Here is a 23,077-nt window from a genome sequence, read left to right as displayed (position 1 = left end):
TCTAGCTCGAATCACCGACCATCACAAGTAAAGCCGAACATGCCATGGGATGTGTGCAGCCAGAGACTGCGCCACCACCCTTCCCCTATTTCACAGATAACGGGTGCGTTTGAAAAGTCCTCAATAATGACATTCAATATACGTTCGGTATAACTGTCCAAAGTGCGGTAATTGCCAAGGTGTGAGGTCGTTGATCGCTTTGCGTTGGCATGCAAGGCGTTAGCAAAGCCGTGATCAACAACACATGATGCATTATGCGCTCGCCTGGTTCACTGTGGCGTTGGTACATATGTTACCTGGCCAAATTTGGAAAGGTTTTAGGCTTAATTCTTGTCATCTTGAATTTTCTTTTTCCGCGGGGGTTGGGAGTTGAACACAAACCCACGATATCAGACCATTGCAACCATATTGACCAGATGTGCAACCGCGATGATGCGATGATACCTTGCTCAACATCACGCCTGGTGTCAATGGAGTTTAATGATACGTCATACTTAAGCTGAGTCAATGAGCATGATGTCTCACAACGCCCAGGTACGAGTTCCCCTGAAGGCGGCGTTGACAAGAGGTACGCTTAACTTGAGCTACGAAAGTAACATTGCAGGCCATGTGGTGGGCATAACACGGTTGGAGGGCCGCATGACTAGCCAGGTACGGATTTTGGCGTGTTAAATAACCCGTAACCTGTCTCGAACCCCCCGGCGGGTACTTGTGTGAATGAGATATGCGAGCGTGAGAGACGTCGACCCTTCAATCCTTTTGGCAAATGCTTTGTCGGTTTCATGACGAAATACTCCGTAGCTCGTTGACAATCATTCATGTGTGGTGAAATTTGCTCTACAAGTGAAATGTGTGTCTCACTGCGCCGCCGCCACCACATTCCCAACAAAGCTATGACTTCCCAACTACCACTGAGGCAGAGTAACGAGTCTGCGACAATGCAATTGCGGCGTGAAGACTGACAATGGTCAAAGTACAACTACCTAGGTAGTTTGGGCGATGAGCTCACCAAAACCATCACCTGTATGTTCGAGAGAGGATAGCGATAGCATCACTGTCACAATCGAGTCTCGGTGGCCAACCGTCCCAGCAACTTTGAGGGCCACAAGGCTGTAAATTTCGACGCTTGACAATGTGACTCCAAATCTCACATTCGATTCCGCTTATGTTCACGACGCATTTCTAGATTTGCGGGCACTTTCAGGAAGGCAGAGCCTCGAGGCATGTGTTAGGGAGTGGCTGTTGCATGGAACTTATTAGTCTGGCTCGTACGCCGGATAGCTGCAATGGCCGCCATTTCAAAATCCATTATCATAGAGAATATATCATGCCTCATTCGCAATAGAAGTAATCCAAAATTGTTTACTCTAGTATGATTTTATTCTTTGGCCAAGAAATTAGTATTCCCCCTGCCCGGTTGACTGCGATCTTCTTCATCCATGCCAACTTAGAAAAGCACCTCTGAGCCTCCACGATGTTGCTGTAAGTCTCTCCCAACGCGCAGCCCACCCCAATCCCAAGGCTTCTGGGGCCAGATGTCTTCAGTCTTAGCCGGATCCCATGTCTCCACATCGTTGTATAGTTGCGAGGTTTTCGTCGGTAAAAAGTACTTTTCCACAGCCTTTCCTTTTATCACTTTCATCGAGAGCGTCCTTGGAATCTCTTCCTCGTCTTTGAGAATCCTCAGTGCAGTCGGAAGCATGAACATCGGGAGCGATGCCCTAAGGTGGCATCTAAGAACCTGTATGTAGGGCTTACCAATGCTTCGGGTGTGTGCTTCTTCACATTCCCCGAATCTTAGTATAGGCGGGGTCCGAAGCCGAACAAGGGCAGCAACTCGTTGGCCGTAATTAGGATCTGGAAGTGGAAGAATACAGCCTTCGCTGATGAATGGAAGTTGCAGAAGTTGCATCTCGGTCTCCAGTATCGGCACTCTTAAGCCTCGGTAGCGTATAACTATTGACATGCGAACCCGTTAACTCGATCAGATCTAAATTTCTTGGGCAGCACATGGATAAACGGCATTTAACTTACAGTCCGTGGACACTCGACCTTCAAATACGTAGTCTTCTCCTATACGATGGGCCAGATCTCCGGTTTTATAATATCCATCACAATCGAACGCAGCCGAAGTTGCCGCTCCGTCATTCAAGTAGCTAAGAGTGTAAACAGCGGTCCAACCATCCGTTATGGCACAACTTACTGAGAAAATATGGAAAATTTTTTGATGAGCAGCTCCCCGTGATCTCCATTTGAGAGTTTTGCCGTAACTCCTGGTACTGGCCGCCCTATACAGCGCTATTGGCCATGTTGTTAGAGCACATTCTCGTGACCCACAGTGACAAAGGGACACAATTACCTCAAGGTTCACATCGGTGTCGTTGCTAGTCCTCATTGCTGTCGAGCCAAGTTCGGTTATTCCGTAACAGATGTGTAGGCGCTGGCCGAGCTCTTCTCTGAAGAATCGTAGCAGCCCGGGATCTGGCATTGACCCACGAGTGGCGGCCTTGGTAAGAAACTGAAAACCCCGAACGTAGGCATTACGCTCATCTGGTGGAAGTCGACTTAGGTGGTCTTGGAAGTATATTCTCATATTCGCCCAAAACCGGGGAGAACCACCTAAACTTGTCACTCCTCCCTCTCTCAAACGTTGCCAAATAGCCTTGGCATTCTGACACACAATTTCGGTTCTTGCTCCTGCCAGAACGCTCCCGAGCAATGTAACCAGGCCGCTAGCCCAGTGGGGAGGCGTATGGCTCAGTACAACTTCATCTGTATTGGCAAAACTGTGCATGTCATTAAATAGCCGGCGTGTGTGTACCACCCCTTTAGGCGGTCCGCTTGTACCTGATGTGTATAGCATCAGGGCAGGTCGATGTGGTGCAACCGTTAACTTTGGGTCTATCTCAAAGTAAAAGTCTGGGTTAGTATGCTTCTTTGACGAAGTGTTCCCGTAGATGATGGGTAGCACAGTGATGTTGACGCCCTGAGAAGCGGCATGCTTCTGGCACTCTTCGGCCAGCGGCAAGCATTGTTGATCCGCCAAGACGCACAGAGCGTTGCATGTTTGGAACAAATGAAACAGTTCCTCGGGCAGTAGACCGGTTGCTTAGAAAACAATATTAGAACATACTTCAAGAAAGCTCATAATACCAGTCGCTCACCTAGCGGCGCGAATGCACCCGAAATTGAGAGAACAGAGAGTGCAGCTACAATAAACCCATAGTTTCCTGGAGATAAAATTAGGACATATGGGTTCGACTCTTTCAAAGAATTGCGTGCTGTGTCAAACACAGTCTCTGTCAGCGATTGCCGTAACATCTTTCGCATTTGGAAGACATCGTGAAGCAGGTGGGTGCAGTTGGCATCAACTCCATTTTCGGCATCATGAATAATTACGTGTTTGACCTCGTTAGCAAGCTGGAGTAGGTGTGTAAAAAGAGGCTCATTTGGCAATAACTGCGCCATCTTTGTCAAACAATCTTTTCGAATCTCCGCCGAAACAACCACAATATGTCGACTTGGTTTGTTGGACAGGATAAGCAGAGTTGGCTCAGTAGCGATCGTAGTGAACATGCGATCGTCCCTGCGATTTAAAAGAGCGCAGGCTCAAGGGATTCTTTTAAACCTGCGAGCAAAACCCGCAATGAGCTCATCCGTAGCCTTGTGTTTGGGTTAGTATTGAGCCCGACAAGCATAATCCAAGGTGGCAAATGCTGTGATCCTCACTCGCACATGTAGTAATTTCTATGCCAACTGCCCGAAACGAAGCTCACGGTACCGGGACATGTTGGGGTCTGTTTTTGACTGTGTCGATCGGTCAGATCATCATCCAATTGCAAGGTCTTACATTCATGGTGGCACTCCGTTGTCAGGGATTCTCCCCATGCATAAATGGTGGCTGGGTGATACTGTCGAAAAGAGATGTTGGATTTCACACGAATGGTGTTTCTTTGAGAATGAAAGTCGGCCCCAGTGGAGTAAATTCATTGTGACCCTGTCTCCCTTTCTTGCACCGCTTGCTTAACGTTGTTTTCTCTGAACGCCCGTAGGAAGTTGACCGAGGCAAGGGCCTACCATTAGACTGGATCTGTTACTCTACGGAGTACTTACGATGGAGATAGCTAACAAATTGTTGAGATATTGACTCAGAAGCTGAAAACTCAGCTCAGTATCACTCCTGTGCTCATGTAGCCGCATATCCTCGATGACTGTCCCAATATATGCTGTCACTTGAGCCACCGGACTGGGGTCATGAATACTGGAGACCAGGCTAGCACCGGGCTTAACCCCTACCATTCCATACTCACGGCTCGAGTAAAACACCATGGGCGTTTGATGACTTTTGTTGCTATCTTTGAATCGAAATTTCAGTTTTGAAGCCACCAAGTCTTCGGGTCGACTACTACACTGAATTGGGGCCAGCGTTAACTAGGCTTAGGCCAAGTCCTCATGGAATACCGTTTAGAAAACTGCATTTTGTTCAGTTACCGAGTCTGAGCATGCATTTACAGCAAAACACCACTGAGTTTTAAGGGTAGGCATTATTCTCCGGGGCGTTGTTTTTTTTTTTAGATATTTAGATCTTTCTATCTCGTAAGTAGGTATAATCCGCCATGGCATTCTGGACAAGATCGTAAAGCCTGTTCGCTACCCCATCTCCAAACTCCTCTTTCCATTGGCTGCGTTTTTCTGATAGGTCCAGGCCTCTAGACGACTTCGATTTGTCGATTGAAGTTGAGCTCCAGAATCCACCCATATAACTTAGTCGCCGACGACTAGCTAGTTTGGCGTCAGCAGGTGTTGTCTTTTCCCATGTATAGCGAATGGATTGTGCATCCATGCCACATATTTCACACAGCCTGTTTATTGAGCGTTTTTCCATAATATCATCGGCATCTATGACAATAGGCCCGATGTAGGGCTGATCCTGAGCATCGTTCTCGCTTTCGCCCGCCTCGTTCGCCTCGTTACACGCATTTGCTTCAAACCATTCGTAGAGTTGACGAATGTATGTGAAGGTTGTAAAGAATGCCAAAGACTTGTCGAATATGTCAACTGGCCCGGCAGAACTCTCTGCTCTATACCAAGACTCGAAAACAAGAGCCGGGTGACGAATCAGGAAGACGGGCAACCAAGCACTAAGGAAGTCATCTGTGAAAATAGTTGGATTGGTTCTTTTTGCCATACTGCCTGCTCTGCGAGGAGATAGTGCGGGAAAAGACGGGCCTGATTCACCGCCCCATATGCTTTGGGAAAGAATGGATGGTTCCCATATATGCAGCAGGTGGCTTTTGACGAAACAATGTTTGCCCTGTTTAACATCAGTTATTGATTGCTTGTCAGGAGGAAATATGCGAGGCAAGAGCTTCTACCTGCAAGCGAGTAGCATCCCGAAATTGCTGAAGCTCATTGTACCCATCCTGAAGCAAATTCGCGAAAGTTACCCGTTGTTCCTCGTCTATATCTATGACTGGACCCCAGTTGAAAGACTTGCGAGCGAATGTGAATGCGTTTCGAAAGTGGTATTCTGCCTGCATCCAGTTTGGCTGATCTGACAGGAGACGGCAAAGAAGATTGGATGCTGTCCTAGGGTGGGTGAAGAGGAATACGTGTCGGCGCCGAGATTGCTGTTCTATTTCGGCGTTCTGTTGACTTATCGTGTCCTCTGGCAAAAGCATGGTGAGTTTTGGCAGATGTAGTGAGCGAAGGCCAAGAGCTTGAGGTACCAACAGAAACCAAAGTTGAATTAAATAAAGATAGCTCAAAGATGAATATGATACCGTTTTTTCCACGGATTTAACTCAACTGGGAATAGCCATTTATTCGTTTCAATCAGTTTCCATGATTCTTGCAGCCTACGGGAACTGGGGATGGCGTAGTAATGGTCACAGTTGAGGTACATTATATTTCTATATCCGCCGATCGTGTCTTTCTACATGCATGGTGCGACATTATCCACTTCTGCGTCCGATTCTTTTTGTTGGGGAATCGCATAGTAAATCCAGAATATCTGTCTTCTCATCGACTAGCAGCCATGTTGAAGCGGCGACGCCAGAAGTATTTGAGACCCGATCCAATTTCTCACTTAATCATATGTTGATAACTTTGTATGGTTCTGCATCTGTCGTAGGGTGAATGTAACAAATGTAACAACAACATCGATGGGCAACTAACAGATGCATGCGCTTCGCCACATTGTCAACGGTAGTTGCTACAACAGCCTGACGAATACCTACGCAGGTATGACCCTGTACGGTCTTATTTCCACCCATTGCTCCAGGCGAACCCCGACCTAAGCTCCAACAATAGCAAGGATCAGCACCACTCAGGAATTCTTCAGTAACTGGCTACACGAGGCCCGGCAACAGCGAGGGCGTTTGTAGTTGCATAGTAGTAAAAGAAAAATATTGATCTATGCATTGGCTGGTGTATTTATTATCTAATTAGGAGGAGTACCTCATCAGAGCCTGTAATATATCAGAACAAGGTAACAGGATTCTCAGGGGTAGTTGACGCACAATTGTGCTGCGCCGTAACATCCCAAGGTGAATCGCCACCTTCTGATGAGTAGACTCTGACCATTCTACAAGGCTCCTCGCTTGCATGATCATTGCTGGGATCTCCGTTCCGATTGTTATCGTTTTTGTAAAGGTCCTGTCGATGAGATTTGATATTAATATAGGGGTCCGCCTTAGTTTTGTATTTTGTTGGCTAGCTACATGATCGCCAGGTCGCCAGGCTCATAAAGACAAGCTTTCTGCCAGCTCTTCTGAACGCTTCCTTCGCAGCCAACTGTATCGAATCTTTACTCTAGTCAGCGGGAGTTGCATCTCACTTTATTTCATTTATTACTGCAATGAGTACCCGTAAAGCTCGCCTGATTGACTTGGAGAAGCGGGAAGAAAACTCTGAGCCAATACAGGTCCTTTGTCTGGGCATGTGTCGTACCGGAACATCATCACTTTTGGCGGCCTTAAAAATGCTGGGCTACACTCCACTTCACATGTCTCATATTGTGGAAGACACCCATCTAAAACGACTCTGGGTTGAGGCAATCGAGAGCACATTCATAGACAAGAGCTCACAGAAACCCTACGGCCGACCTGAGTTCGATATTCTGCTTCGTGGTTTTGATGCCACCCTTGATATCCCCTGTGCGATTTTCGCAGATCAACTTATCAACGCCTACCCCGAAGCCAAGGTGATTCTCACCACGAGGCCAGTGGAGTCTTGGATCAAATCGATGCAAGGTACTATTTGGCAGCTCATGCGATGGCCATCCTATCGAATTTTACGATACGTGGAGCCAGAGCTGGTGGGATCATTCTTGAAGCTCCTTGAAGCCATCTTTCATGTCCATAATGGGAACAAGTATGGCGGAGCAGAGGCTGAAGAGGCTTTTCTGGCACACAACCAGCGGATTCGGGAGCTGGTCCCTGCCAAGAATCTCCTAGAACTTTCGCCGCCCTTTGATTTGACGACACTGTGCGATTTTCTTGGCAAGCCGACGCCGTCCTGCGGGTACCCGCATGTCAATTCAACCGATGAGTATATCTCGAGGATATCCGAACGCAGGAACAAGTCCATCATCATGGCAATGATGCGACTGTTGAAATTCCTTCTCCAACTTCTTCCTGTACTGATTGTTTCCGGTGGGTTTTGGATGATGTTCAAATAACTAGGTTTCCTACATTGTTATTCGGGATATATGTAAGCAGCTTAGATAGCTGGCTATAGTTATAATGTATAGATATTCTGCAACATCACTTACCCTTGCTTTCAATCGCCAAGTATATTGAGACAATAATAGAAAGCAATCAGGGTCCATAGAGATGACAGTTATGATCTGATCAATAATTGCCCTCACAGATAGACCTGCAGGGAAGATACATCGTTGAGGTCGCCATAGCCAACTATGAATTTGTAAGTTCGTAAACGATCTGCCGCACAAACCACCAATGTGGTATTTGTCTTCAGCCACGAAATGCCGGTCATGTTCCGCCTGCCGTGTTCTATGTGCCGAAATGCAGATCGCAAGAAAAGAGCGACCAAGTACTCCATACACCCTGCCTGTTACTTCGCCTCGCTATTAGTCCAGATGCGGTCAAATCGAGGACATGCATTCCGACATGAAAATACGAGGCTTGCGGTCAAATGTGAAGATCAACGGGGTTCAATAATAGCTTCATGCACAGTGGCGCATTAGTAGATAACGGTTATTTAATGAATGACGAATGATTACGAGCACCATCAATCAGGCCCATTTTCACCTCCTGAAGATCATGATGAATGCATTGGGAGATCAAAGAATTGACATCATCCGTAGCATACAGATATCAACAAAGAAGTAGGTAATACAAGCTAGTTTTATCCAGTAAGTTTACTATGCCACCCTACGCCTTGGGCAACAGCAAAATAGACACCAAATATGACTGGCATCACAAAGCGGATCGACATCGTAAGCTGCCTGGAATAGGAAATTAGGCTCCCGTAAACGACAGCCATGCATTCTAATCTATGCTAAGTATAAAACGGTGGCATCTAATCCATTTCGCCGGCTTATGTTAATAATATGTCAGTCCAGTTGGTATTCGTAGTTCTTCACTCTCCAACATTTCTGGTATAAATGCCATAAGAGTCTTGGAATAATTTTATGCACGAGCCTGGTTGGTATATCCCTCAGTTTATTTTCTACCGTCCAGGTTATTCGAGCAGCTTAAATCACAAACCCCATTTCCGTTTCCGCAGAAACGGAAAGCAGCGCTTTGTGATCCCGAGGGCGACATACAACACCTCCGCGCCTGCACCACGGGATCATCTTGCCAATTGTTACTCGCTGTATTTCCAGTGAGCGTAATTTTGTGATTTTTCACGGTTTAACCCGCCTGTGCAACTATATTGAGGCGCCGATACGTACCTTCACCTACGGTTTCTCCCTCGGCCATGGGGTACCCTGGGAACGATATTCCGAGACTGGAGCATGATTTGAGTATATTAGGAGCCTCACATGGGAACGACAGGAGCAGCAACACTACTGATAAAGACTGCGTGATCCAGAAGAATGAGGAGGATTGCAACAAGTATGATGATGATGGTTTTCCAGTTACTGAGAGCCACACAGCCGGACCTATGGCCCGATTCAATAGCAACACGACAACCGACGCAATCAAGACAAAATGGTATCACAAGTTGAACCCAACTAGTGGCAGAGGAACCGCGACATCCCCCAACAAATACAACGTCTCGCGAGAATACAAAGCCGGATTTCTAAGCAAACTGACGTTTCAATGGATGACGCCAATGATCACGGTACGCAATGATCTTGGCCAATATGAATTAAATAAGCAGCAGCTAGCAAATTCTGTAGCACTTACTAATGAATACCAATAAATTCAGACTGGCTATAAGCGGCAGCTCAAACAAGGCGATATATGGGCAGTGCATCCAAACCGTGGCGTGGAATCTTTGACGAACAGAGTTAGGGGGCTATTCAAACAGTACGTCAACCGCAGACAGAAGCACCCGCTTCTTCGAGCCCTCTATGCGAGTTTCCGTTTCGAATTCTATTTTGGAGGCATCTGCGCTTTATTTGGTGCTGTCTTACGTGTCATGGCGGCGTTCACCTTGCGCTTTTTGATCCAGTTTGCTTCGGATGCCTACAGGGCTCATGGTCTGGGTAAGCCATCGCCTCCGATATACCGCGGTGTTGGTCTGTTGATTGGCATTACGATGATGCTGGTTCTTCAGAGTATCTGTATAAACCATTTTATATACACTGGAATGTTATTTGGTGGGCAGAGCAGAGGCGTACTGGTTGCCATGATCTACGCAAAAGCCACCGTCATTTCTACGAAACTCAAGTCGGGAGGTAAGAGAGACAACAGGAGACCAGAGAACTATCATGAACGGAATACAGCGCCTAAATATACCATGTCAAAAGCAAAAATGGAGGAACTAAAGGCACCCGGAAAGCGTAAAATGGCGCGACAACTGCGCAATGACACCGTTTGGACAAATGGTGGCATCACCAGCCTCGTCAACGTCGACGTTATGCGGATCGACAAAGCCGCGGCTCAATTTCATGTAATATGGACATCACCGTTGGCCTGTTTGATAACTCTCGCTGTCCTACTTGTCAACCTTACGTACTCGGCGCTTCCTGGATTCGGGCTGCTCGTACTTGGTACACTTCTGTTGGCATTGGCAACACGCCGCTTAATTCGTCGCCGCAAGCGCATCAACAAGATGAGCGATCAACGTGTCGCAGTCTTACGGGAGACTTTGCTGTCAATCCGAACCATCAAGTATTTCGCCTGGGAAAAGGCATTCAAGGATAACGTAGATGCCATCCGAGACAAGGAGGTTTCTGCTGTGAAGGGCTTCCTTGCAACCAGAAATGGTGTGAACACTACAAACATGCTGCTACCCGTCTTTGCATCTATGCTATCATTTATTGCGTATTCACTGTCCAACCATGACCTTTCTCCGGCACGAATATTTTCAGCCCTTGCGCTATTTAACGCCCTTCGAATTCCGCTTAACCTTCTGCCACCTGTGGCAAGCCAGGTTGCTGATGCTTGGGTATCTCTAAAGCGTGTTGAAGAGTTTCTTATGGAAGACGAGGAGAGTGGTGTGATGACCCATGGGCTAGACGGGCCAAATGCAGTCGAGATTTGCGACGCGACGTTTTCGTGGAAGACTCCCCAAGTGGAAGAAAACGACAAAGACAAGGACGAAGCATCTAACATGTATCAAAATCAAATGAGAGTCGCTGACTCACACGGTGCAAACCAAACACGGCCTGGCTCATTCGACAGTATTGGTGATACGAAGCCATTTGTGCTTCAAAATCTGAATCTTAGTTTTGGTCGGAGCGAACTAATTGCAGTCATCGGCGCCGTAGGGAGTGGCAAAAGCTCCCTACTTGCGGTACTTGCTGGAGAAATGCGCAAAATGAGCGGCGACGTCGTTATTGCATCATCTAGGGCGTTCTGCCCACAAGATGTCTGGCTACAGAATGCGACTGTCGAAAAGAATATCATATTTGGCAAGCCAATGAGTAAACAACGGTATCGAGAGGTAATTGAGGCGTATGTAGGGATCTTGAACACCACTCACTGGCATCATTATCACTAACATACATGGTTGTCTACGTGTAGGTGCTGTCTCCAACCTGACTTCGATATGTTTCCCAACGGAGATGGAACAGAATTAGGCGAACATGGTATTGTCATATCAGGAGGTCAGAAGCAGCGACTCAATATTGCCCGAGCCGTTTACTGTGATGCTGATATAGTGCTCCTGGATGACCCTCTAAGCGCTGTCGACTCTAATGTTGGCCAGCAAATTTTCAACCATGCTATACTTGGTCTGCTTCGGAACAAATGCCGCGTTCTTGCTACTCACCAACTATGGGTTCTGCACTGCTGTGATCGCATCATATGGATGGACGCTGGAAAAATTCGTGCAAACGACACCTTTGAGAACTTGGTCCGTAAAGATACGGACTTCCAAGCGCTTATTGATACCACATTTGGCGAGAAACCGACCACTCAGCACAAAACAGATGCCATAGTAATTGTAAAACCGGAGATACGAGCAGAAGAGAAGATAAGTGTAGTAGTCTCAACACAGCAGGAAAATGAGTCGAATTCAGCAGGCTGTCACCGCTCAGCGTATGGGGACTACCTTCGCGCCACGGGCTCCTCTTGCAGCAGCATATTTATACTATGCATTCTTTTTCTCGCTCAGGGGGCCAAGATCATGACTATTTTATGGCTTTCATACTGGACAGCTAATAAGTTTAGCTTGCCAACTGAGCAGAACGTTGGGATTTATGTTGCTCTCGGAGTTGCGCAGGCTGTTCTTGTGCTTCTCTTCTCAGGGACCCTCATTATCTTTGCTATGAAGGCGTCTCATTCAGTTTTCCGACGTGGTTTCAACAGTATTCTTTTCGCACCAATGTCTTTTTTTGATGCCATACCAACGGGTCGTATCATCCATCACTTTTCTCATGACGTGGACGTTATGGATACATCGTTACCTGGCGCTATACGGATATTCTGTTTCACTATGGCAATGATAGTTTCTGTGGCAGGACTTATTGTTGCATTCTTTCCCTATTTTGCTATTGCGGTAGGACTGTCAACTTTACTCTTTATTTTTGCAACGTTGTACTATTCAGCGTCTGCTAGGGAGCTCAGGCGGATCGAGTCAGCGTTGCGTTCACGCGTGGTTTCGCAATTTAGTGAGAATCTTACCGGCGTGCCGACCATTCGCGCCTATGGTCTAACGCAGCAATTCATGAAGGATCTTTCCGTTTCAATAGACGAGATGAGCGGTTCTTACTATCTTGCCATCGCTAATCAGAGGTGGCTGTCAGTTCGACTCGACTGCATTGGCAATGCCCTTGTCTTTGCTACAGGCATGCTAGTTATCACATCGCGATTCAGCGTTCACCCCTCGACAAGCGGTCTAGTGCTTAGTTGTATTCTTACGGTTGTACAAATGTTACAGTTTGCCGTGCGGGAACTCTCGGAGGTACAGACTGGTATGCACTCCGTCGAGAATATCTGCAACTACCAGAGACAGCTGGAGGGCTCGACGGGCGATTCGAGCGAAAGCCCGAAACTCATTCCAAGCGTGCATAAGTCTTGGCCTCGGAAAGGTGAGGTTGTTTTTAACAACGTGGAACTGCGGTACCGAGACCATCTTCCGTTGATACTGCGAGGTCTTTCCATGCGTATAAACCCTGGTCAGCGCATTGCCATTGTTGGTCGTACCGGCACGGGCAAGACGTCAGTTATCAACGCTCTCTTTCGCTTTGTGGAGTTGTCAAGTGGAAGTATAACCATTGATGGACTGGACATCTCTGCCATTGGGCTTCATGATTTACGATCACGCTTAGCAATTATCCCACAAGATGTTACCCTGTTTCAAGGCACAGTGCGCAGCAACCTCGACCCTTTCAATGAACAAAATGACTCGACCCTTTGGTCCGCTCTACACCGGGCATGTCTAGCACCTCCAGGGGCCCATGATGACAACCGTGGCAACAACCTTGAAACCCGCCAAAGGCTTCAACTCGATACGGTTGTTGAAGAAGATGGTCGGAACTTCTCGCTCGGCCAGCGACAACTTATAGCATTTGCGCGTGCGCTAGTCCGAGACTCAAAGATTATTGTGTTTGATGAGGCTACTTCTTCTGTGGACATGGAAACAGACAAAATGATTCAGTGCGCGGTGGCGGAGGCGTTCCGTGGACGGACTATGATATGTATCGCTCATAGACTGCAGTCTATTCTAAGTTACGATTGTATCTACGTTATGGATGCTGGGAGGGTTATAGAATCGGACACAGCACTTGCCTTATGGCATCAAGGTGGCACATTTAGAAATCTATGTAACCAGAGCGGCATCTGTCTTGAGTATATCCGGGCTGCGTCTCTGGATAACCATTGAGCCTGAGATATAATCTATGTCTTAGAGTACTCTTTACGCAAAAAGAACTCGATAGCGCGCCCAGTAAATCACCCTTATTATGGAAACCTTTCGGAAAGACCAGACTTTCCTTATTGCTAGCCCAAACTCGCTAAGTGAAGTTAAGCCACACCAAAACCGTCTAGGCACAATTAGTCAGGAGTACCCTGCTCACAGATAGGTATCAATGATGAGTCATAAGTACAACCAGGCCTGCCGTTTCTTGAGTGACATCAACAGATATTGCACGGAGTTGAGCCTGAAGTCAGGCCTGGGAGCAAACCGCCCCCCGAGCAATCCTCGCTCTTGCCTTTCCATTTTGTCCCTCCCTATTAGGCAACCCCACTTTTCTGCCTCTTTTTCCTGGCTCTGCACCGTGCCCGCAACTTCTTGTACCGTGCATGCACCCATTTGTGCAGTAACAATTGGGGTGAAAGAAGATTCTTGCACTGTACACACAGTTTGACAACTACTGACCAAACCAAGCTGACCTTAGCTGTTGACATCAGACATCTCATGTTGACCTTGACATATTTGGCTACATTTCGCACGTCTTGTTTTCAAACACGTGGTACTCTCTGCTCACTTTATCCACGGAGAAACAGCCTTCCGCACCTCTCAGGCCATCCGCCGCAAGCATGGAACCAAACCGTGCCTGGCACGATCCAGTTGTTGAAATCTACAGCAACCTCATAACGCCTGGGGTACGATGCTCTGCAGCGGGATACGATCTAGCAAATCGTCGCTGGTACTGCCTCAAGGTCGAAGCAGACATAGAAGATGATCGATGGCTATCATCGAAAATCACAGACCATCTTCGACGGTATTACGACGCAAACCAGAAGACACCGCCGTGGAATACCATCCGGATGGATGCAAAGGGAATCACGGCCACGTTTGACTGCCAACCAGATAACGAAGTCGAGAGGCCAATACAAAAGTCACTCACCTATGGGGACAAGGAAACTGACAGCTTACCAACTACAGCCGTTGACAATCTAAAGGACTTGACATACATTAGTCGCTCAGCAGACCGGTGTACCTGGGATGGCTAAGACTGTGTATTCAAGCGCATCGAATTTGATGTTGATGTACGGGTTATTGAGGGCGAGATTCACACCCGTCAACTTCTCATCCAAGCTATAGGTCAAATATTAGCAGCTCGAATCAATATTGACATGGCTAGTCGCTTCTGCATCGTCCCCATTCTTGCAGTTGTTATCGCCGACAGGAAGCCTTGGAAACCCGGCACGGTTGCTGGCGTTCTTTTGCCGTATGCTGGCAAGGATTTGGAAATTTTAGCCCGAGATAGCGACCTCCCCATAACCCTAGGGCAGCCTCTCGACCTGGTTCGAGGGGTTCGAGAGCTTTTCAAAGTCGGAGTGCAACATGGTGACATTAAGTATTTGAACACGATTCTCCAACTGATAGAACAGGATGGGACGCGCGCTAAGTTGGTGTTGATTGACGCTGGGACTGAAGCTCCAGACTACGATGGAGATGCAAGGGCATTGGGAAAGCTGTTACTTTGGTGTCTCGAACATTCGTCAGCGCTGAGAAAAGACATACAGACTAAGGCGATGGTGGTTACTGCATCAAGCGCGCTCTTAATGATGACTTTGATGCGGCCCTTGGTTGCTTGGCGTCAGGGGCAATTTAACGGCACAGTATGACGTTGCATGGCATACCCAAGCATGTATATAATTCACTTTAATCATGGCATCAGCGGCTCGCGACCCTATCACGGTCCTGATGAGGAAGACGAAGATTTGCTGGCCTGGAGAGAATATCTTGTCTAACACGCCTGCCTGGTAACTGTTCCACCAACTTTCGAAGTCTCTCTGAACAATGACGACTTTTGCATCGGGATAAGCCTGGATCAGCTGGTCGGTGAACGGGCAAGCCAAGTCGGTGACTATGTCATACTTGTTGCCCCAGAGGTTGTCCCAGTCACTTCGTGTAAATCGTGACCTAGGGCGCGCATTAGGCACAGTTGGCCATGTCGCCTCCGCGGCTTGTTCAATTTCAACCCATGGATTGCCTAGAATGTCCTCTACGCCGTGGTGAGTCTCGTAGCCGAGGATCCTGTACGCTTCGGCGAGCGGCCGGGTTGCCATGCGGAAAAGAGCTACATGGATGACGACGAGCCCTTTCCCGTCATGTACATTGTTCAAGTTTCCTTGATCATGCATGGCGAGATCAGAGTGCACCCTTTGCGCGCTGTTCGTGCGTGGCGGCAGTCGAGCCGTGTGCGAATGTCCGGGGGAAGTAAACCGCAAACTGCACTTCGGAGTGCATTCGTAAGACAGCTCGGAAGCCACAGGGACTCAAAGTGCTCTCTGCACATCGCGACGCGCGCTAACTAGTGAGTGTTTCGGAGACACGCTCCAGGCGGAAGCCAAGAGCATGGCGGATAACGTCTCTAGCCAGATTAGCCAGCTCGGCCATTGAGAATGGTACAGAGGGAAACGGTGGGTTACTTGCTGGTGAGGAGCTGACTTGCGGTTAATGATGGACACTTCGGTGGCGGTTGTGCAATTGCATTATTGCCACATGGGCCTCGCTTGGTTGAGAAAAGTGTTGCATGGCCCGGGCATCACAAGTGTCTCCCGTAGAATCTTGATAACCCTTGGGTTGGGCTGTTAATCTCACTAATGACCACTTTCCTCTGTTGGGACCGCTTCAGCTTGGCCCACCCCGAATCAGCTCGGGGTGGGGCCATTTCAGAGTGATCCGGCGTAATAACAGTCCTGCACCAGCCTTAAGCCCCTGGTCCGTACAGTTTAACCCTTCCACTTGAAGTTATCAGGCAACTACCATGCAGTCAGTAGTGTTAGTCATTACGAAATACGAGTAACCAGCATCTTAAAAACAATGTGGCCGTTTGTGGTCTGTCGAAATTTCCCCAGGTCGATGAAAATCTTGAACTGATGTTTGCTTTCAGCACCTCATTTCCATGGTGTAGGAATGGAGCTTACATCCGGTTTCGTAGCTGGCATCATAGCCGCAGCAATCTTAACAGGTAAAATTCAAGGGAGCTTGTTATGTTTAACGTCGCGAGCTCACATTTTCAGTCAAGTTATTGGTACCTACTGCCCTGACCTTCATCTTGGCAACAAGTCTGAAAGATGAGGAGACTGCTGCAACATGGTAAGTTTAGCGCCTGCAACGCCAATATATAAAATCTGAATCTGTGTAGGACCGCTGTCTGCCCGCCTTTACAAAGTTCCTTCTGGCCAATCTTCCTCGGAGCAGACACAACACAGTCGCTTGGGGTTCGCAAGTTTGTGCGTTGCATCACAATGGCAATACCTGCTTTCGCTATCCTCGTTAGTGTCGCAAGCGTTGTTACGCCTCTAGGGCTTTACGAGACAGAAGTTCTCAGCCGGGAGGCAGCGAAGATGAGTTTCATGTACGCACGCGATGAAAGCCCCATCTTTTCTGGGACATCAAGCAGGAACGGATGGTCTTTCACTCGGAGATGCTACCTGGATTCACAGGGCTCTTGCCGCGTGCCATGCCCTTACGACGAGAATGGGGGGGTAATATTCTTTAATGGGACTTACCCGGAGGAAATTTTCCCTCAATGTTTGAACTCTAGTAAAAGCTTCAATGTCACGGTTTCCAACAGTCTTCGCGAAATTTACTCAAGCGGAACGAATCAGGTGCCAACGACGGTTTCCAACTTCTTCGATATTGAATGGCGACAGCTGGTTTACAAACGTGATAATAGGTCCAACAATGGGGAGCCTATGCCAGCTGGTGGTTATCGATTTCTAGAGAGCTTTGCTCTCACAGATAGCTTCAACATTGTTGAAGGCTTAATCGTTGATGCCAAAAATGGCGCTATTGGGTTCAGAAACCACACAGTTCCCGTTAACCTTGACCGCACTTCTTATTGGTCCGAAGACATACTTTTCATTGAGCCATCGACAACTTGTGTAAATCAGAACATCTCTTTAGACTTCAACGTATCGGTATCCAGTGATAGTTACTCGGGCACCACAATAACTGGACTTGCGCTCACAGATCACGGCGGCTTTGCCAACTTCAACAAAACAGCAGATGTCTTTAAATACCAGATGGAGGGAAGGGAAAACCTGAACACACCTAATTTGCACGCGAGAGCCTACATGGCTTCTTGGTACGCCAATGCACTGACAATGGTCATAATGAACGTCACCAACCTGCGCAACGAAACATCTGGGGCAGAGGGTTACTCCTACATTCACTCCGAAGTCGGCAAGCAGTTTAAACTGTTCATCGAGAAGCATGCAAAGGTTGATAAGTACCAGTCGCTGGGTTTACTCCAGGATCTCTCGGAGGTGTTTCAAACTGATAACTTCAACGCCTCAGGGTCAAATGGTGAATTTCCTGGATTCTCAAATCCCTGGAACATGAGCCACAGTAACTTCAGTATCCCGAGTATGTTAAACAGTCCATTGGTCTTCTTCCTTCTTCCCATCAGTTATCCACATTGGTTCTAACAATATGTCTTGATCTAGTCCGCCTGTGTGAGGATAGCTATCCGAATTATCCAACCAAGCTGAACTATACATACACCGCATGTAATGTCATACGTGGAGTTCCACGCAGACTAGACGGTGGTCCGTCAATGATTTTTGAAGACGGGAGCTCCTGGTCATCCCCGCTGTACACCTGTGCCTCAGGCATACGCGCAACGGTTAAGACAGTCAGCTTTTCTCATAACGGAACAACGGAGGGCATCAGAGGTTTAATCATCCACAATATTGACGAGAAGAACTATTCACGTGAAGCAGATATGCCCCTCTGGGGTGTAGAAAATGCCTACCTCCCGCTGTCCGCTATATCACGCATCTGGGGAATTGTTGATGAGCAATATCAGGGTACAAAAAATATATCAACGATCCGGCAACCATCCCTCTATCTCCCTGCTGGTCAATTCATGTGGGAAGATGATTTGGACTACACGAACCCCAGGGACAATCTCCCTGCCGGAATTGCTCCCATTGCGGCCATGAATACTGTTCTTCGTAAGGGGTTGTCGGAGATTACGGGGAATGACTTATTTGACTATGTAGGGCGGAATTCAATGAGTTTATGGCTCAAGTGGAGGACCCTTTCTTCATCTCCGGATACCGTGCCTCAAATACTAAAGCTTCTCTGGACAGATGTTGCAGCTTCTGCAATGGTCGGCACGAAAGGAGTCTTGGGTCACTATAATTTTGAGCCAGATCGTGCGGCTGATATAAAAGTCCGTAAAATGGTTCGTCAAGTTATGTACCACTATGAATTCGGGATACCCGCCTATTTAGCCGCTCTGTGTTTCACAATCGTTTTGGGGGTCCTCCTTCTGTCAACTATTACTCAAGGACTCGACTTCGGTATAGCATCCCGACGCCTCAAGCAGACCTCTCTCGGCCGGGTCATCGTAACATTAACGCTCCGTGATCACAGCGACTTTTCTATGACGAGCAAAAGATGGAGTCAGGCAAACGGGATAATGAGAATATACCTAGATGCTTCTGCCAACAAAACAGTGGTTGAAGAGAACGAGGATACTAAAAATCCCAATAATGCTCTGCTGCAGCAATCTACGGATTAGCTGGAGATAGCTAGATCCGAATTTTGACAGGCAGGCCAAGTAGTAAATGGAATTTAGCTCCTAGGGCCAGTAGAGTTGTTTGGTGTTCTTTATGAAGAGTGACTGCAGTCCTTGCTAGGCACTCAAAAATATGTGACCCAACATCTAGACTAATATGCTATCGTGTGAGGAAAAACCAATTACGGATGGTGGTGACCAACTTTAACGCGACTCGTTCGTCCTTTAATATAGTCAGTCTGCGAAATTGCCTCTGGTTAGGTTGCTTGATGTTGCACGCATGCGCGACCGAGCAGGGGGGCCGCGAGGCTGAGCTCAGATAATTAATGCAGCGCTTCCTAGCTTAGGGGGAGCATAGAAAGGGCAGTCCTTACTGCTAGTCTTATTTATAAGGAATTAAGAACTTCTATAGTAACCTTTAATTATTATTAATAATACTATCTATAACTGCTATTATGTAAGAGTTATAAGCCTAGAAGAAGACTTCTCCTATAATTTCTATAGTGTAGATAAGCATAGAAAATTACATTTAATGCATTTATCCTATCCCTTTAATAGAGGATAAATTGTCACTTAGAGAGAGTACTCTGCCTATTAAGATAAAGCTTAAGATACTCTCTTAATAGACTAAATAGTATATAGCTCTAAGAAATTATACTTATGTATATAAGCTCTAGAAATATATTAATCTAGAGGCTTCTAAGTATATAATAGATATACTCTATACTTCTAAACCTCCTATAATTAATAATATAATTTGCTAACTTAAAGAATATATAGACTGCATAGAGACTAAGCTAAAGGTAATTAATTTATATGCTCTTCTCTGCTATAGTTACTAAATTAAGTAGGCAGTATATATAAAGATTAAGAATAAAGCACACGCAATTAAGTCCTAGATATCCCTTATAGTTAAACTAAGTATATATAAGGCTATTATTATAAAGCTTAAGAAAGAGAACCTATATAGATACTCTCTAAGGCAGATAGTTAAGAAGATAAAAGTATAGCTTACTCTAGGAAAGTTAAGCATATAAGAAGAGGCTTATATATACTATTAAGTAATATTAAAAGAAGCAAAATGCATAACTTCTAAAGTAGAGAAATAGTATATAGACTAGAATAGAGCTTATAATTATGCTAAAGCTAAAGGAATTAATAAGATAGAAGGGACTAATACTATTTATAATTTCCTTAAGGCAGTAGGAGCTTAATATAAGCTTATATAAGTAAGAATTATACTTAACTTAATTATTATAAATAAGGCATAAGAGATAGAAGAGATATATATACTATAGGATTATACTATAATATTTCTTGCTATTATAATAGCTTATAAGGCTAAGTATATAAATGCCTAAGAAGTACATATAATACTTAGAGAGCGCTTAGATAGCTTAAATAAGAGCTTATAAGCTTAAGAAAAATTAGATAACTATAAATACTTATGCCTAAGAGGTATATACTTTTAGAGGCCTTTAGAATGTAAATCCCTATGCTATATAATCATAGGAAAGAAGGGCTTATAGGTTAATATTAAGCATATAAGCAGTAAAGCAGTATAAGCTACTAAGAATAGCTATAATAGCACGCAATAGGCAAACCTATACTTATATATAGCTTTATCTAGATAGGTAATAGACTTATAGAACTAAGAGAGTATATTTCTAGTAACTAGAAGTATTAGTATAGTAGTTCTAGATCCTATAATAATAAGCATATAGCTTATTTCTATAGGAATTTATATTACGCTTAAGAAAGAGAAATACTATAACGTGCATAGCGTATTAGAAGATAAAGCTAGGTAGCAGCAAGAGGGTACATTATATTTAAGACTTAAGCTTACCCTTACATATCTAGATGTGCAAGGTGCTAGCTAAATAGCAGCAATTATGTGTTAACATGTGAGTGGTAGTAAAGTGGGGTCTATACGCTTGTGCACCTTACAATTATCCCCCCCCTACTATAGCTAGTTGCCAGATAGCCTTATAGTTAGTTTGCTAGCTATTAGGTTATAAATTGCCTTATAATATTAATATAACTATCTATTATTATAAAAATATTAGTGCGTATAACCTAAGGTACTATTGCGTAGTAACTAATATTATGTATATATTGCTGCCCCTTTGCCTACTCTTTGCTTGTCTTTCCTTCCTGCTATACTATCTTTTCTATTACTATTTCCTGCTCTAGATTACTATTTAAACTTATTTTCACAAGTAAATTGCCACCTAATTGCCGCTAAAATAACTTTTATTACTATAGAAAAGCACTTCTATATATACTGCCTATAAACTGTAATTAATAAATTCCGCGCTAGAGAGATAAGTACTCCTAAAGTGCTAGAGATTTACTGTTAATTTAATACTAAGATTAACTCTAAGAAAGAGCTAAGCAAGAGATACTAGTAGTATATTATGCGTGCTAATACCTATAAAGCAGTAAGTTACTATATCTTTACCACACTTTCTTCTTTCCTTTGCTAATATTTATATATAGCCTATAGCTAGAATAGTAGGAGATATATAGGATTTCCTCTAGCTTCTAGAGTTTTTATATAGCTTAATTATAGCAATAATTCCCAAAGAGAAGCAACCTAATAACCTAGAGAATAATAATAGGTTTTAGGTGTTTATACTTATAACTTGCCTCTATTTTGCCTGGCTTTTACTAGACCTTACCTGTGGTTTTAACCACACTAAGACTGCCTATTAGGTTGCCTATAGGCTAACTAGTTCTGCTAAAGCGCATTTAGTGTATAGTTACCTAGTGTAATTGCCTATATATTACTAGCTAATATTCCTATTTAGCTTATAACTACTACTTATAAGCAGTATATTATTGCTTAATAGTAACTTATAGTTACTATAGTTTCTCCTTCTTATTTTAACTTAGTATATATAGGCTTTTTATTCTTATTTTGCTATAATTTTGCCTGCTAATTTCCTTCTAGGAGGCCTATAGTAGTACTCTAGATGCCTAGAAGGCTACCTAGGTGTTATATTTGTATCTCTTAGACCCTAGATACTACTCCTAGGCAGTAGTAATTTACTGTCTTTTTTATAGCATTAAGAAGGTAATTACTACTAATAAGTATAATACTAACTTCCTAGATGCTCTAAGAGCTTTTCTGATTTTTATCCCCTAGATTTAATAGGGTTTTTGCTTATTTTTTGCTAGGTAGATAGCAGTAGTTCTATAGAAATAGAGTTTTAGTAGCGTAATGCCTTTTCTATGATTTTTCTGTCTTCTTTAGCTAGTATTATTATAATATTTTACTGCCTTTTCTACTGCCTTTTTCCTATTTATATGCTGCTATAGCAAGAGGCATATATATATCTTTAGCAGGCACCTACTAATTATATTCTAAAGGCTATCCCTTCTATTTTACCAGGTATAGGGTACCTTCTTAAGAGGTTCTCTAATCTCTAACCTTCTCTACCTTATACTTATTATTATTATTATCTAAGTTAGGTATAGAGAGTAGCTTCTCTTCTATTTCTTGCTAGTATTTCTAGGGTTCTAATGCGCTTATAGGGAACACATTATAAAGGTAGCTATACTAGCTAGGCAGAGCTAGTTAGTATGCTTATTTGCTAATAGCTTTAAGAACCTAAAATAGGCTAATATAATAAGGAATTAGCTTTCTTTTCTCTTTCTTAAACTAGAGGTTCTTTATAGTAAGCCCTACTAAGTCTTCTCTATTTAGAGTAAGAGATTAATGCTACTTATTATAGTATTTTGCCTATATTTCTATAGCCTTTTACTAGTATTACTTTAGTCTTCTATAGACTTCTTAGGGTTTCTAAATATAGTTCCTAGCGCTAGGCACCTCTACCCTATAGCTCTTAGCCTTAAGAGTAAGGTAAAACTCTAGCGTATAACCTATTAAGGTATAGTAAGGTATATAGCCTATTATGCTACTAGTAGTATTATTACAAGTATATTATACTTATAGCAGTAATAGTAGCTAGATAACCTAGTTTTTGCCTATAAAGCACTATAGATAAT

At 44.8% G+C, this 23,077-nt stretch overlaps 6 protein-coding genes across 6 annotated transcripts; 4 read left to right on the top strand and 2 right to left on the bottom strand.

Annotated features, from left to right (window-relative positions):
• Positions 1-4,579: 4,579 nt before the first annotated feature.
• On the bottom strand, positions 4,580-5,681 carry VFPPC_06852 (sulfotransferase family domain-containing protein; the record flags this gene model as incomplete). The annotated part of the gene is made up of 2 exons (XM_018285820.1): positions 4,580-5,314; positions 5,376-5,681. 2 exons carry the CDS (start codon positions 5,679-5,681, stop codon positions 4,580-4,582), a joined length of 1,041 nt encoding a protein of 346 aa, XP_018138635.1.
• A 1,178-nt stretch (positions 5,682-6,859) lies between these two features.
• Positions 6,860-7,681, top strand: VFPPC_06853 (hypothetical protein; the record flags this gene model as incomplete). The annotated part of the gene is made up of 1 exon (XM_018285821.1): positions 6,860-7,681. One exon carries the CDS (start codon positions 6,860-6,862, stop codon positions 7,679-7,681), a length of 822 nt encoding a protein of 273 aa, XP_018138636.1.
• A 1,265-nt stretch (positions 7,682-8,946) lies between these two features.
• VFPPC_06854 (cadmium factor) lies at positions 8,947-13,464 on the top strand (the record flags this gene model as incomplete). The annotated part of the gene is made up of 3 exons (XM_018285822.1): positions 8,947-9,312; positions 9,400-11,093; positions 11,163-13,464. 3 exons carry the CDS (start codon positions 8,947-8,949, stop codon positions 13,462-13,464), a joined length of 4,362 nt encoding a protein of 1,453 aa, XP_018138637.1.
• A 656-nt stretch (positions 13,465-14,120) lies between these two features.
• VFPPC_16765 (alpha-L-fucosidase) lies at positions 14,121-14,537 on the top strand (the record flags this gene model as incomplete). The annotated part of the gene is made up of 1 exon (XM_018294518.1): positions 14,121-14,537. The coding sequence occupies one exon, from the start codon at positions 14,121-14,123 to the stop codon at positions 14,535-14,537; it is 417 nt and encodes a 138-aa protein (XP_018138638.1).
• A 273-nt stretch (positions 14,538-14,810) lies between these two features.
• VFPPC_16766 (efflux pump antibiotic resistance protein) lies at positions 14,811-15,674 on the bottom strand (the record flags this gene model as incomplete). The annotated part of the gene is made up of 3 exons (XM_018294519.1): positions 14,811-14,971; positions 15,052-15,112; positions 15,171-15,674. The coding sequence occupies 3 exons, from the start codon at positions 15,672-15,674 to the stop codon at positions 14,811-14,813; spliced, it is 726 nt and encodes a 241-aa protein (XP_018138639.1).
• Positions 15,675-16,449: 775 nt separating this feature from the next.
• Positions 16,450-19,069, top strand: VFPPC_06856 (hypothetical protein; the record flags this gene model as incomplete). Its single annotated transcript, XM_018285823.1, has 4 exons — positions 16,450-16,504; positions 16,557-16,632; positions 16,682-17,907; positions 17,988-19,069. The coding sequence occupies 4 exons, from the start codon at positions 16,450-16,452 to the stop codon at positions 19,067-19,069; spliced, it is 2,439 nt and encodes an 812-aa protein (XP_018138640.1).
• Positions 19,070-23,077: the final 4,008 nt, after the last annotated feature.

This window comes from Pochonia chlamydosporia (genome assembly GCF_001653235.2).
Source record: "Pochonia chlamydosporia 170 chromosome Unknown PCv3seq00008, whole genome shotgun sequence".
NCBI lineage: Eukaryota > Fungi > Ascomycota > Sordariomycetes > Hypocreales > Clavicipitaceae > Pochonia > Pochonia chlamydosporia.
This window is presented reverse-complemented; position numbering and strand designations above follow the sequence as displayed.